General features: G+C 34.8%; 1 protein-coding gene across 1 annotated transcript in view; it reads left to right on the top strand.

Moving 5' to 3' along the window:
* The first annotated feature begins 1,668 nt into the window (after positions 1–1,668).
* The window catches only part of LOC105234077 (frizzled-3), a 46,510-nt gene continuing 34,457 nt past the window's right edge, over positions 1,669–13,721 (top strand). Inside the window, exon 1 of the mRNA XM_011216306.4 lies at positions 1,669–2,905. Coding sequence (XP_011214608.2) covers positions 2,615–2,905 — 291 coding nt within the window. The 5' untranslated portion in view covers positions 1,669–2,614. The remainder of the gene's footprint in view (positions 2,906–13,721) is intronic.

A 13,721-nucleotide genomic window follows, 5' to 3' on the forward strand; every position in this document is an offset into this window, starting at 1 on the left:
CAGAACCGTATTGCGAAAATTGGGGCTCATAGAAAATTGTAGTGAATTTTTGAATCAAAAATTACCGCAGAGTGTCGGGCTTCCCTGCGAACTCTGGACCCGAGAGGAATTGTACATCGGTTTCGCACTCTCTCTTCTTCACTGGATGTTTCATTGTGCCGAGCTTAATTTTCCACTCGCCTAATGTTAGGAAGCATTCGTTCCTAGTGCTCATTTGATATCTACTCTACCATCTTATGCTTTAAACTATTTTTGAAGAGTCTGAAGACTCCGGCACAATTGGTCTTGGCAACGAGTCAACGAGATTGATTCAGATAGTAAAGTTTGTAAGAAAATTTGGAGTTGGTAACACTTCTTTTCAATTTGTTTGATTACGGGTCTAGTACAGTGAAATTATCCATTGCGGACAGACATGAGCCGGACATCTCCCATAACTGGACAAATTTCATGAACACAACGTTGTTATTAATATTTTCAACAAAACCAATTTCTATAACCGGTCATGGACACTGTTTTGGTAATATTTCGTTCAAATTATCGGTGATAAACGCACAAGATTTCATAAAATTGGTCAAGAAAATTGTGTACAATTTAAAGTTCCTGTTTTTTTAATTTTTGTTATTTTTGGTGTTTTGAGACAGTTTTTTTAAGAATAATACGTAAAAAGGTCACAGTAAATAGAAAATAGATGGTGCCGTCTGGTTCGCGGTGGCTCAAAGGAAACTAATGAAATAATTGACATCATTTATTAGTTCAATAGAGATATATGCAGTTCTAGGTAGAGTAGATTCTGACTCTGAGAATACATTTCTAACACTCATTTGTGCCACAACCCATATATGGACAGCTCCGGACAAAACCGATGCAACGGTGAGTATCCGGTTATGAAGTATTTCAGTGTACTCTCTGCCATGGTAATAAATATTAGAAAGTGGATTAGGAATACTAGAAGAGGTCGATATTACAATTGAGCCCTTATTATATAAAGGCTCAAACTTAAAAACCCTTTGAAGCGCTACTACGTTTTTCTCTATTACGTTTCATACACAATATACTCTTTTTGTGGTGCGAAGAACTACTTTGGTTGGATCCGATACTTCTGTATAAAACTAGCAAGATATTACAAATCGGTTTAGCAGATTTATTTCTATTTCTCTTAGAACAGCTCGTTGTCCAAAGCTGTGAGCAGCAAGTTAGAAAGGGCTCAGATAATTTTTTCTCGAATATTAATATTAAATGTAGTGGAATAATTTATTTCTGAAATCTAAAAAATTTGAATACAACAGCCATAATCCTCTTACACCTGCGCTGAGAGCACTTAGCCACAAGTAAACACCACAAGTACCCCCATTAGTGGTTGCAACGAACGCAAACAACACAACAAAAATGAAAATTATGTTCGAAGCCACACAAATCGAACCAGAGAACACGGCTGCGAACGGCATAAACATTTTAGCCGGGAAAATAAACAAAACCGGCACAACGAAAAAGATAAACTACGAGCAGGGAAGATGAAAGCAAATTTGCCGCTTGGCGTGCAAAATCAACAACAACGCTTACAACTTGGCAGACTGATTGGTAGTTGCATGCAACATGTTTGAAAGCGCGCGAACCAGTTTGAAGCGCGTACACTTTGCGGCCGAGGTATATCAACAGCTGCCTAGTGGAAATTTGAAGAATTCTTCAAGCGGATGTCGAGTGAAACGTATGTGTCGTAATGAGCGCACTCCGTACCTTAAATTATTGAAAAGTTAGTGTAGCAACAACAAAGTGTAACGTAAACGCGTCGTGTGTGTTTGTTGTTGACGCTGAAGTGCGTGTGCGAGATTTCTTACACACTTTTGTAGAAAACACAAAAATAACAACGAAAACTCATAATTAGGCTACGCGCCGATTGAGTACGTGTGCGCGTGTCTGTGTTGGTGTGCGAACGCACGAAAACTCGTTGCCTACCTGAGGCAACGCCGCTTGACTCAGTTACATTGGCGGTTGGCTGCTTTGTGCGTTTTTGTATTACTCGCATTCTTTTCGGTTTCTGCCTTTTGTGTTGTGTTTTTGATGCGCTTGAGGGAATTCCATGCGCTTTGATGTTATTTTCATGTGACCCGACAGCAACAACAACAGCAAGCGCAACATGAAAAGTGGCAATATAGTCAGTGCTCCATAAAATCGTGTGTAGCCGGTATTTATTTGCTGCGGCAGTGAATGTGTAAAGAAGGAAACAACACAAAGAAGTAGCTTAAACGGCAGAGAACAGCCGCAAAAAACAATAAGCATACAATAAGCGGGGCAGTAGATAAATAATAAGTGTTTGTGGCATGCTATAATAATGCTAAATAAAAACGCAGATTGTTTACATGGAAATCCAAAAAGGAATATAAAAAAAATAAAAAAGTGTGCCTGATAAGCTGCACAACGCTGTACGCTTCGAATTCGGGCGCGTTTGCGTAATATGCCAGTGACAAAGTTGTATTAGTTTACTTAGTATTTACAAAAACTACAAATACAAAATTAAAAAAAATATTTTTTTATAATAAAATAAGTGACAACAACAAATAAAAAATATTTTTTCCCATAAAATAAGTGACAACAACAAATTGTTGAATTAAATACAATGTGCTCCCATAAAATGTGTCGTCCCTACGCGCGCATGTGCTTTGTAATCTACTGCATTATCCTGCAATTAGTTGCAAGCGCTCACGCTGCGAACACCGGCTCGGCAACGAATCAACACATGTCCAACGGTGTCATCAGCGGTGGTAGCAGCAGTGGGGGCATTGCCAATGGCAACAATGGATTACAATGTCAACGCATCACGGTGCCGGCATGTCAGGGTCTGGGCTACAACATGACAGCTATGCCGAATTTGGCCGGACACACCAACCAGTTGGAAGCCGAACTGCGGGTGGGTACAAAAAACAAAAAAAAAGAAAACAAGAAATACAAAAATGACAAATAATACAAAGAAATAACCGAAAAGTGCACGAAAGTGACCGATAGGCAATCATGTGTACAATAACGTCTTTCAAAAACTGCTAAATTAGCTGTGAGCTCACTGAGTTATGACACATTAGTGCCGGATTTGATATTCTGTCATGCTTAAACAGAGAAACTATGAATTGCTCAGCCAAAAATATGTATAGAGTTATTGTGTGGCTAATCAATTTGGTTTACAGTTACTCTTTGCGATTCGTCAAAGTTTGGAGAGTGGCGAAGCGAACAGACAACTGGCATAAATAAACTATAGATAAAATAACGAGCGCTTATAATACTTTAGAGGTTATCATAACTGGATAAATTTGCTGTAGTTAATGAAGTAGATGAAAAGACGTTAATTTCGGTTGCAATGAAGCTCTGGAAAGGTGGTCCGTTTATATGATAGCTACATACATATATGCTTTTGTGTTCCGATTCTATAGCGTTGCTTCAGATAATAACCTATGTATGTCAAATTTCGTGAAAATATTTTACCAAATAAAAGAGTTTTTTACACAAAGACTTAAGTTCGATCGGTCAGTGTTTTTGTCAGCTATATGCTATAGCTATCCAATATCGATAGTTCGTACAAATCAGTAGCTTCTGGTTGAGAAAAGTATGTTTGCACCGTTTCGTTTTCAGTTCGTTTTTCCAAAAACTGAAAGACTATTTCACCTAAAGAGTGATCCATTTCGAGGTTGCCTACTTTTTTTAAAGAAAAAATACAGGAACTTCAAATTTAATGGGGAATATTTATTATCATTCGAAAGAACATTCTTTGGCATTTATTTTTTGAGACAGACAGCTGCTCTCGTTGCCCATTTACATGCCTATGTATATATTTTATAAGGTAGGACGGACTTTCGACATGTCACTCATTTATAAAAGACCTTCTGTAGTAAACTAACTAGATCCACAAAATGTCGAGATCTTTTTAATCCAATACAAAAAATAAAATTATATTTAAGTTCTTAAAGTGAGAAAAACAATCAGCTTAAGTTTCACTGAAAATGAGGCATGAAAACTAGTTTAACTATTTTTATATCTACATAAAACTTACATGTATATATAATATGAAAATAGTTTTCAGAACGTTCGCTCTTATTTTCGGGTAATCTATGAATCACTTCTCTCAATCGGATTTAATATGGCTGAAAGTTTAAGCAAGATAGAAGGGTATTTTTATGTCGTATATATTTCTATTAATTTTAGTGCGCTGAAGATCAGCTTGACAGTGTCTTTAAGAGAGCGAGCGTAGTACGAGTACATATTTTTACTTTTTTCTATTAAATTACTTTACGTCAATTTGCTAGAACAACATTTTCCTTCATGTTTTATTCAAAGCGTTCTAAAAGCCTTAATAATTTACATTCACATTTAATTGATTTATACTGCAACACCTAATCCACTCACCATCAAAGCCTCCTACCTATAGCTATACACGTTTCCAAATAATTGCAGCGCGAGTTACTTGGCGCGGCACAGCTGCCTAACTGTTAGTTGCTGTGTCGTGCCACCGAAAGCGCCGCATGGCTTTGATGAGTTCGGTGGAGTGCTGTGTTGAGATGCGTTCCTTTGCGTTTCGCGGCAAATACAAATGGAAAAACCACTTGCTCACACGCCAGCACTCGCATATAAAGATCAGACACTTTAGATAAGCACGCACAGCCGTTGAATGACAGCTCAAGTAGTGAATGACAACGGCTCGAACGATCGGCCGCCTGTGGCCGTCCGCACTGTAGACATATGTACGTATGTTTGTTAGTTTGTATGTGTGTGTATAGTGGCTCACTAAGTGTGTGATACTGACTTTATCGCTCGTAAAGAAAATTCTCAGAAGTTTCGTTTGTACGTGTTTTGTGAAAATTTCTTTAATATCAACATGAGTTGTTGTTGGAAATTGTTTGCGAATGCAAAGCAGTGAATTCCTAACTTTTTATTGTGTGGTATATACAATATTTGCTCGGATCTACATACTTGCGGATTAAAGTTTATATAATTTTATAGATTGCCTCAAATTGGAACCTATATATTATATCTGATTTTAGACCGACTTTAGTCGTTACAAAAAATTACTAGTAATAGTTTGGACTCGATATAATTTCGGTTTATATGACTTGTTGAAAAATTATGTTTGGTTCTGCTTAAAACTATTGGCCGGATATAAATAAATTCGAATCCGTCATTCTTAGACTAGAAGGTCGCGGAAACGTTAGAAACTGTTGTATCCGGGTCTAATATTTCCTATTGATTGCTTCTAGAGTTGGAATACTTTATATAATAATTTGCTATTTGAGGTTGTGATAAACTTTCACAAGTAAATTTGAGTCAATATAGTGAACTGAGGAATTTACAGACGATTAAGAGAGTAGTCTAAGGTCTAACTCTCTCCAATGGTTGCCCTTCGTTTCTTTTCAATGAGTTTTTAAACTTGACCGAACAAAAGCGAACTTATTTCGAGATAATGTAGTAAATATCATATTACCTACATATATATATTATAAAATCTAAACTCCCGTTTTCAGATATAACCAATATACAAGATGCTTTCCAAAGTAAGCAGAACCTTTTGAATCTAGCGCCCCTGGCGGGCATTGTATAATCATTTTATAACCAAAACTCAAATTTTGTTTCCATATGAGTGGTTTCTATTATATCGTTTTTCCTTCGTCTGGGAACTTATGAAAAGTTATGTTACGCTATTTTGCATTTTCATTGCCAATGTACAATTTGTATATCATCATATACACCATTTTTTTTAATTTCAAAAATCTAGAATCTTAATTTTTTTTATTTTTTATTTACACATAATTGTGCTGACAACATTCTTAGTGAATGAAACAACAGTTGGACGGGGCGTAAAGGAAGGTGGGAGTAAAGAATGTAAAAGATAAGAGTGATAAACTTATCTACCAACTCAAAAAAAGTTAAATAAAACGAAGTCTTAAAGACAGAAAAAAATAAAACGAGTATTTACGAATGGTTACGAATCAAGTGTAAGTTACTGTGCTTGACGGCCGGCTATGAAAATGACAAACCGGCAAACACATAAATGAGATTTTATACCCAACACATTTTACTTCAAAAAAAAACTTAAAAAACAAAAAAAAAAACAATTGATAATAAATAAACTAAATTAAATCATAATAAATAATCATTATAAACAATTGTCCGCTGATATTGGAACACTATAGTATATAATACACATACGAGGTATGACAATTAAGTAATGAGACTGATTCCATAAAAACCGTATATTTGAAAATTATTCTACAACTCTGCCATCCCCTTCAAAGTAGTCCCCTTGGGCAGCTATACAGCGATTCCAGCGCGTTTTCCATGCTTCGTAACATTTCTGGAACGCTTCGACTGGGATGTCCGCGAGTACCCTCGTCACGGCCGCCTGGATGTCCGTAATCGACTCAAAATGGGTTCCTTTGACCACCGATTTTGTTTTAGGAAACAAAAAAAGTCACAGGGTGACATGTCGGGCGAATAAGGCGGCTGTTGCAACACGGCGATTCCTTTAGAGGCCAAATACTGGGACACGCTGAGGGCGGTGTGGCACGGCGCGTTGTCGTGATGAAGGATCCAGTTACGAGCGATGTCTGGGCGCACCCTGTTGACTCGTTTTCGCAATCTTTCGAGTACTTGGCAATAGTAGACTTGATTCACAGCTTTCTGGTAAAGAAATTAATCGAACAAAATTAAGCCCGTGTATGAAAAACTTTTGGTATTTACAAGATATCTTCATGAAAATTTGCATAAATTATTGTCCGAGGCAAGGCTACAACTTTCGTAAAAATTCTTCAGATCAGACCACTATAGCATATAGCTGCCATACAAACCAGTCGATCAAAATCGAATTCTTGTATAAAACCTTTTGTATTTGTGGAGGGTATTGAACCTCAAATGCCGAAGTTAAGGTTTTTTTGTTTTAAATCAAAATTTGTTGCTTTGGGTATACAATTTAGCATATTTCTCTTATCAGTCTACAAATATCATTGTTTGTATGTATGTTTGATTATAGGTGTGCAAGTGTTTGTACTATTTAGTGGAACAGGCGAAAGGAGTGTAGTAAATAACAATTGTATGTTTGTGTGTAACAAAACATGCGTGCTCATGTAATTGTGTTTTGTTGTTGTCATATTATCAGCATTTTGCTGTATTTCTTATAGGTTATTTGCTAAAGTTGTTGCTGTCAAATTAAAAGACAATTTCATTAAGTGGTCTCGCCTATAGAGATTGGCCAAGGCATTTAAATACAATATGTGTGTGAGTAAATATGTATGTACATGCATGTACATATGTGGGCTTATATTTTTTTTAATGTATGCTTGTTAAGCAACTTTATTGCATCGATAGTTTTTAGTTAGTTTTTGGTGTGGCCAGTTGTCAATAGGAAATATGCAATTTATATAGACTTGCAGGTAAATACGTGCTTACATACTTATGTATGTACATACATAAGACGATATAAATATGTGTGTTTCTAAAAAAAAATATATACATACCTATGTATATACATAGTTATGTATGTATGTTCATAAAAGTTACGACTTACTTGCTTTGAGTTTCGAAAAAGCTTAATAGATTTCTTGTCTGTTTGAACAGCGTTTAAAAAGAAAATCTTTGTACATACATACATGCATATATAAGCAAATATTATATATGTATGTATATGTATGTACATACATATGTCTGTTTTGTAGCGCTTTGCTTACTTTTAATTATTTACCTTTCAATTTAAAGCGCCATCTTTTTGTCGCTGCTGTCGGATTAAGTGTTTACACTGTTTACCTTCCTAATGTGCACATGTGTGTGCGTATGCATGTATGTATGTATATGAGTATGCACACATTTCTTCACTGCTCAATCAGGATTAATCAGTCAAGAGAAGTTCTTAAAAACTACAAAAATAATCGTACATGTGTTATGTGTGTATGTATATATACTCTTCTTAGCGTCTAAGGCAGACATGCTGCACTTTGATTTGTTTGGCTGTTTGTATGTATGTATGTATCTAAGCAATTGCTTTGTGAGCAGCCGCCTCAAACTACAGCTATAAATACTTGCTTACATATGAATGTGATGTATGTGTGTACGTATGTATTTCCAATATTGTCTGCCCAATTGTTCGTCTGAAATACTATTCGTTTATTTGCCTTTCTGCCAGCCACATTTTTTTTACCTTTGGCCGCTTCCAATGCGAACAAATTGCGCTCCCACAGGTGATTGTTGGCTGAAGATGAAAATAACGCCGATATTGCTTTATTGTTGTTGTAAATTCTATTGCTGGCACACACACAGCCGCTATATATGTTTTCGACCGCGCTGAGATGCCATATGCAAGCGAAAAGTGTGATTTTGAAGAAGGTGCGTCAATTATTTTGTGTGTAAACAACACTTATGTAACACTACATACATACTACACAGGTATATATTTACCTTTTGGCACATGGTTGCAAAGAAGCACGCAACTTAGCAGACAACACTTAGTTAAGAATGCTGTGATGTTCAAATAAATATGTATACACACACTATAATGAATGTGTTTTTGAGTAACAATGAATACATAACAGTAATTGCGGTAATTACAATAACAATTACGCGACCAATGTGCTTAGATGATGAGGTAAAGCGATTCATAACCACGACAAAATGTCAAATACCATACAGAATATCATAATATTATTATTCAGTAAAATACAGTTAGTTTCGTAGTAGAAACTTTAGCTTTTTCGAAGTCAAGTTCGAAAGTTATATTTCTCAAACAGTAAACTTTTTTATTTGTTTTCGAATAGTAAGCGTTTTTACTTTTTCGAAGTCAAGTTCGAAAGTTATATTTTTAAAACGGTAAACTTTTTTATTTGTTTTCGAATAGTAAGCGTTTTTACTTATTCGTAGCTAAGTTGGAAAGTTAAATTCTACAAACAGTAAACTTTTTTATTTGTTTTTAACTAAATGAAAATATGTCCCACTTTTTATCACGAGTAAAAAAATACAAAAAATTGACAGTTTCGAACTTAATTTCGAAATATTTTTTTTTCAACTGCAGAATATTTTGTTGCTTATAAAATATATTATCATGCTGAGTTTATTATAAAAAATTTATTGTAAAAAGTTTACATTATAACTAATGCATCTTTTGGTTTCGAAGTTAACTTAAACAATTAATTTTTTAAACATTAAACGTTTTTTGTTTGTTTTTAACTAAATGAAAATATGTACATATGGTATAATATTTTATCACGAATAAAAAAGACAAAAAAAAATTTCGAACTTAATTTCGAAATTTTTGTTTTTTAAGCTGTTATTTGTTGATTATAAAATATAATATTATGTTGTGTTTATTTTTATGGAAATGCATTATAATTAAAATGTTGCTTTCGAAGGTAAATTCGAAAATTTTGGTTTTTAAGCAGTTAACATTTTTTTTTGTTTTCAACGAAATTAAGATATACATATATACTTATATGTACATATACTATCTCGATCTACAAAAAAACTGTCCAATCTGAAATTGATTTCGAAATATTTATTTTTCTAACATTAGAATTTCTTATTCGTTTTTAAATATAATATTATATGGTGTTTATAAGAAGAACTATCGAAAAAAATGGAAAATAGGTTCGTAGAGTTGCTTTTACTTAGATATAGCCATTTGTCAAAGTTCATTTTTATATACATACATATGTATGTTCGAAAAAGCTCTCTGTTAAATAATTGAGTTTTCTTTTTCTTTAAATTTGTTCTTCTTTAACAAAAAAAAAATACGATTTGTTCCTAAGTTCGAAAATTCGAAAATGGAATTTTTCAATCAATTGTAAATTTGCTCGAAACAGCCCTCTGTAAATTAATTAAATTTTCTATTGGTTCTAAATTTGTTCTTTTTAAACGAAATATATTTTCACTTTAGTTCGAAATTTCGAAATTACAGTTTACAGAAAAAAGGTCTACATAAGTTTGCAACATTGTTTTAAGTAGAATATATTATAACTATTATTGAAAAAATGTTTCTTTCATATTCTTTCAAAACTAAGTTTGAAGCAGCTGTTTCCTTATATTCATTTTTATTTACGTTATTTGTTTCGATTCGAACATAAGTTCGAAATCAATGTTTTACAACCAGTAGAATTTTCTACATAATTTTGCAAGGAAATATAATAGTATAATTATGTTAGGAATTTTGTTTTAAGAAATTCGAACTTAATTTCAAAAAAACTACTTTTCGAATTTTCGGAATAACTGATTGTTTTTAAGTTTAGAACCATATTATTATTGTTTCTTTATATTTTTTAAGCTTTTTAAGCTTCTTTACAATGTTAAATGGATTCACATACATATGTACTATACATATATTCATAAGTATTATCTAGCGTATAAATATGTATGTATGTGTCATAATATTCAAGCATTCGTTCTATACTCTATCTTCTTGTCTTATCATCCGAATTTCTACTCATTCATACATACATACACATGTATAAGTATATGTGGGTTTGCTGATGAATTGACTGACCTCTAATGCACCATGAAAATTTCAATTTTTCCTCCGCTCGCTGCAATAAATTGCTTTTATCTTCCACTTTTACCGATCGTGGAAGCTGTTAGCAGCGTGTACATACAAGCATGCTTACATAATAGCGTATAATGCACAAACCAAAAGCATGAAGAAGGGATAGTCTTCTTTTCCAACTAATAAACGCCTCTTCTTCGGCGCATTCTTTGTGTAAAACTCAATAAAAAAAATTTATAAAATAAAAAAGAAACACAAAAATTAAGAAAGTAAGAAAGGTTGCCGTTCCGCTCATAATGCTGCAGCCCAGCTAAGGCGTCGCAGTTGCTGCCGGTCCTAAAAGTCCATTAGCACCTTCCGTTGCGGCGGACACGGCCACTGGTCTGCTGCCGTTAGAGTATCATGCAATTGCATGTGTTCCCCTGCATTCATTGTTTTTTTTGTTCAATTTCTTTCATGCCTTTTTTTGCTTGTCGGCTTCTCCTTTTCGTGCGCTGGCCTTTCAAATTGTCCGCATGACGTTTCGTCTGTCTGCGCAGGCGTCTGCCGGTGCTTGGTCTGCTGCGCAATGCACTTCAAACGAAATGCAGTTTGACTTGACTGTCTGCATGTGTGTGTGCGTGTGTACGCCTGTTGGCCGTTGTAATCGAAAATTGTTCCAATGCATAAAAGAATTTCCTTGTTCCGCGCAGCGCATCTGCAGCGCGGCCAACAGCGAACGCTCCACTTCTTTAAATTAACCTATTTGCTGTTATTGTTGTTTCTCTTCTCTTGCGACTCATGCAGTGCACCTTTGGTTGGTTACGTCTTTGGTGTCCGCCTCTTTTTCATATTTGCTGGACGTCTGCTGTGAACATGATTTCTTTTTGCTTTTTCACTTCCACTCATTTCGTATAATTGTTCTGCCTGCTGTTTTGTTGTGGCTTTTAGTTGTTCTTGTTGTTGTTGTTGTTGAAGTGTTTAAATTTCCGTAAATTAGCATTTTTCGCTGCATAATGATTCAACTGCAGCGCGAAGGTGCAACCCTTCATGGCGCATTAAGGTTTTAACAGTTTTTTTACTCTCTTTTTGACTTTGTACTTCCACAGAATTATTGCTTTCTTTATTTTGTTTTTAGAATTTCGATTTTATTTCTCAAATTGGTTTTCATTTTCGAATTCTCTGAAATTTAATGGGCTTATAATAGGCAAAAACAACAACAGAAGAGCATTAATAAGCAACAATTAGTCTCTTGTAGTGAGAGTATGAGTAATGAAACGGTTTTATTACTAGTTCAGTATGCTTTCTGTTAATATATAGATTTGAAATTTTGGCACACGTTCTTCTCTCCCAAGAAGCTGCCCATTTGTTGAAGCCGTTCATATCACTTCAGTATAGTGTATAGCTGTTAGGCAAACTGACTGATCAAAATGCAGTCTTTGTATGGGCAACTTTTTTATTTGACACGATATCTTCTTCAAACTCACCATAAATCGCTATCCAAGTTCACGCTTACGAGGGCTGCTATATATATTTCTGGCCTAATAATGCAAATAGGAATATTTATCAACGACAATTTTTATTTTTTTTTCGTTGGATTTGGCTTGTCTTGGAAGACCCCCACGGTCGATTGCTGTTTTGTTTCGCGCTTATACGCATAGATCCATGATTCGTCACCTGTGACGATCTTATAAACGTCTTTTGAAGCACCGCGATCGTATTTTTTCAGTATTTCTTTACACCAATCCACACGAGCCTTTTTTTGAGCGTTTGTCAAATTGTGCGGGATCCAACGAGAACAAACCTTTTTTACGGCCAGGTGTTCATGCAATATCGAATGTTTGCTGGCGGGAGAAATGCATAGGCATGCCTCTCTATCTGAAGGTATGTTACATGACGGTCTTGCATTATCAGTTCACGTACGGCATCGATGTTTTCTGGCACAACGGCTGTTTATGGACGACCTTCACGGAATTCGTCTTTGAGCGAGCGTCGGCCACGATTGAATTCATTGTACCAGTTTTTCGCAGTGCTATAGGATGGTGCTTCAAAGCCATACAAAGATTTTAGTTCATCGATGAACTCTTGTCGTGATAATCCACGTCGAAAGTTGTGAAAAATGATCGCACGAAAATGTTCACGAGTTAATTCCATTTTTTGGCCGAGATGAATTTTTTAATTCCCTGTAAATAAAACAATTCACGATTAAATGACAAAGAGATTGATGTTATGCTAAAAAATGTCAAACTTTCCAATGGAAATGTCAGATTGCACCTGGCAACACTTAGTGTTGCCTAGTCCAGAAATATATATAGTATTATATCTGAACAAAGTTTTCAAAAGAGACTACCATATAGCTGCTATACAAGCTGAATGATCTAAACCAAGTTCTTATATAGAAATTTTTTTATTTAATGAGTTATCTTCTTATAAATAATTTGCCACAAACTATTTTACGAGGTTTCTCTACAATCTCCAAATGTGTTGAATCAGATCGGACTAATACAGCATACATACATATGTACACAGCTGCCATACAACTTACTACCAACTTGCTCATATTAATTTAAATTGTTTATGAAATTTTTTTTCTGTTAATAGTCGACAAAATATGTTCATAAAAATATGTTTCAGCGAGTTCAAAGAGAATTTTCGAGTTAAATTGTACAGTTTTATTGAGCGGAAATTAAAAAAACACAAAGCCTACAAGATCAAAGCGAGCTAATTGAAAGCGTACACAAAGCAAAACATATTCCCATAGTTTATTATTAAAATTAGTTACAACAAGTAATAACCGATCAGCTGCATTAATCCACACTCAACACTGCCTACATACACTCAACTTTTATTTCCGACTTTGAAGCGAAGATAAACGATAACGACTCAAAGGCGAACAGGCATTCAATGGCTCTTTGAATAGGTATGCCGGAGGAAAATAAAAATTATAAAAACATAATATCAACGGAGATCAAAGCAGATGGCATTTTCCACAAAAACATTAATTACAACAACATTTAGCTTATTATGGCGCTGTAAGTAGTGGTCTGTTTGTGTGTGTAGGAGCGCTGCATTATGCCGCGTATTTCATAATAATTTACAAAGCTGTTGATGAACAGAAACCTCAATGGTTTCATTACAATTACCATTGTAGGCTCATATATACATACATACACACATATATATAGAAGTCATATCGCCATATGCCTGTGCATAGCACACCAAAGCAGCGCCAGCATCGAAGTGTTTG

Source organism: Bactrocera dorsalis, chromosome 4 (genome assembly GCF_023373825.1).
Source record: "Bactrocera dorsalis isolate Fly_Bdor chromosome 4, ASM2337382v1, whole genome shotgun sequence".
Classification (NCBI taxonomy): domain Eukaryota; kingdom Metazoa; phylum Arthropoda; class Insecta; order Diptera; family Tephritidae; genus Bactrocera; species Bactrocera dorsalis.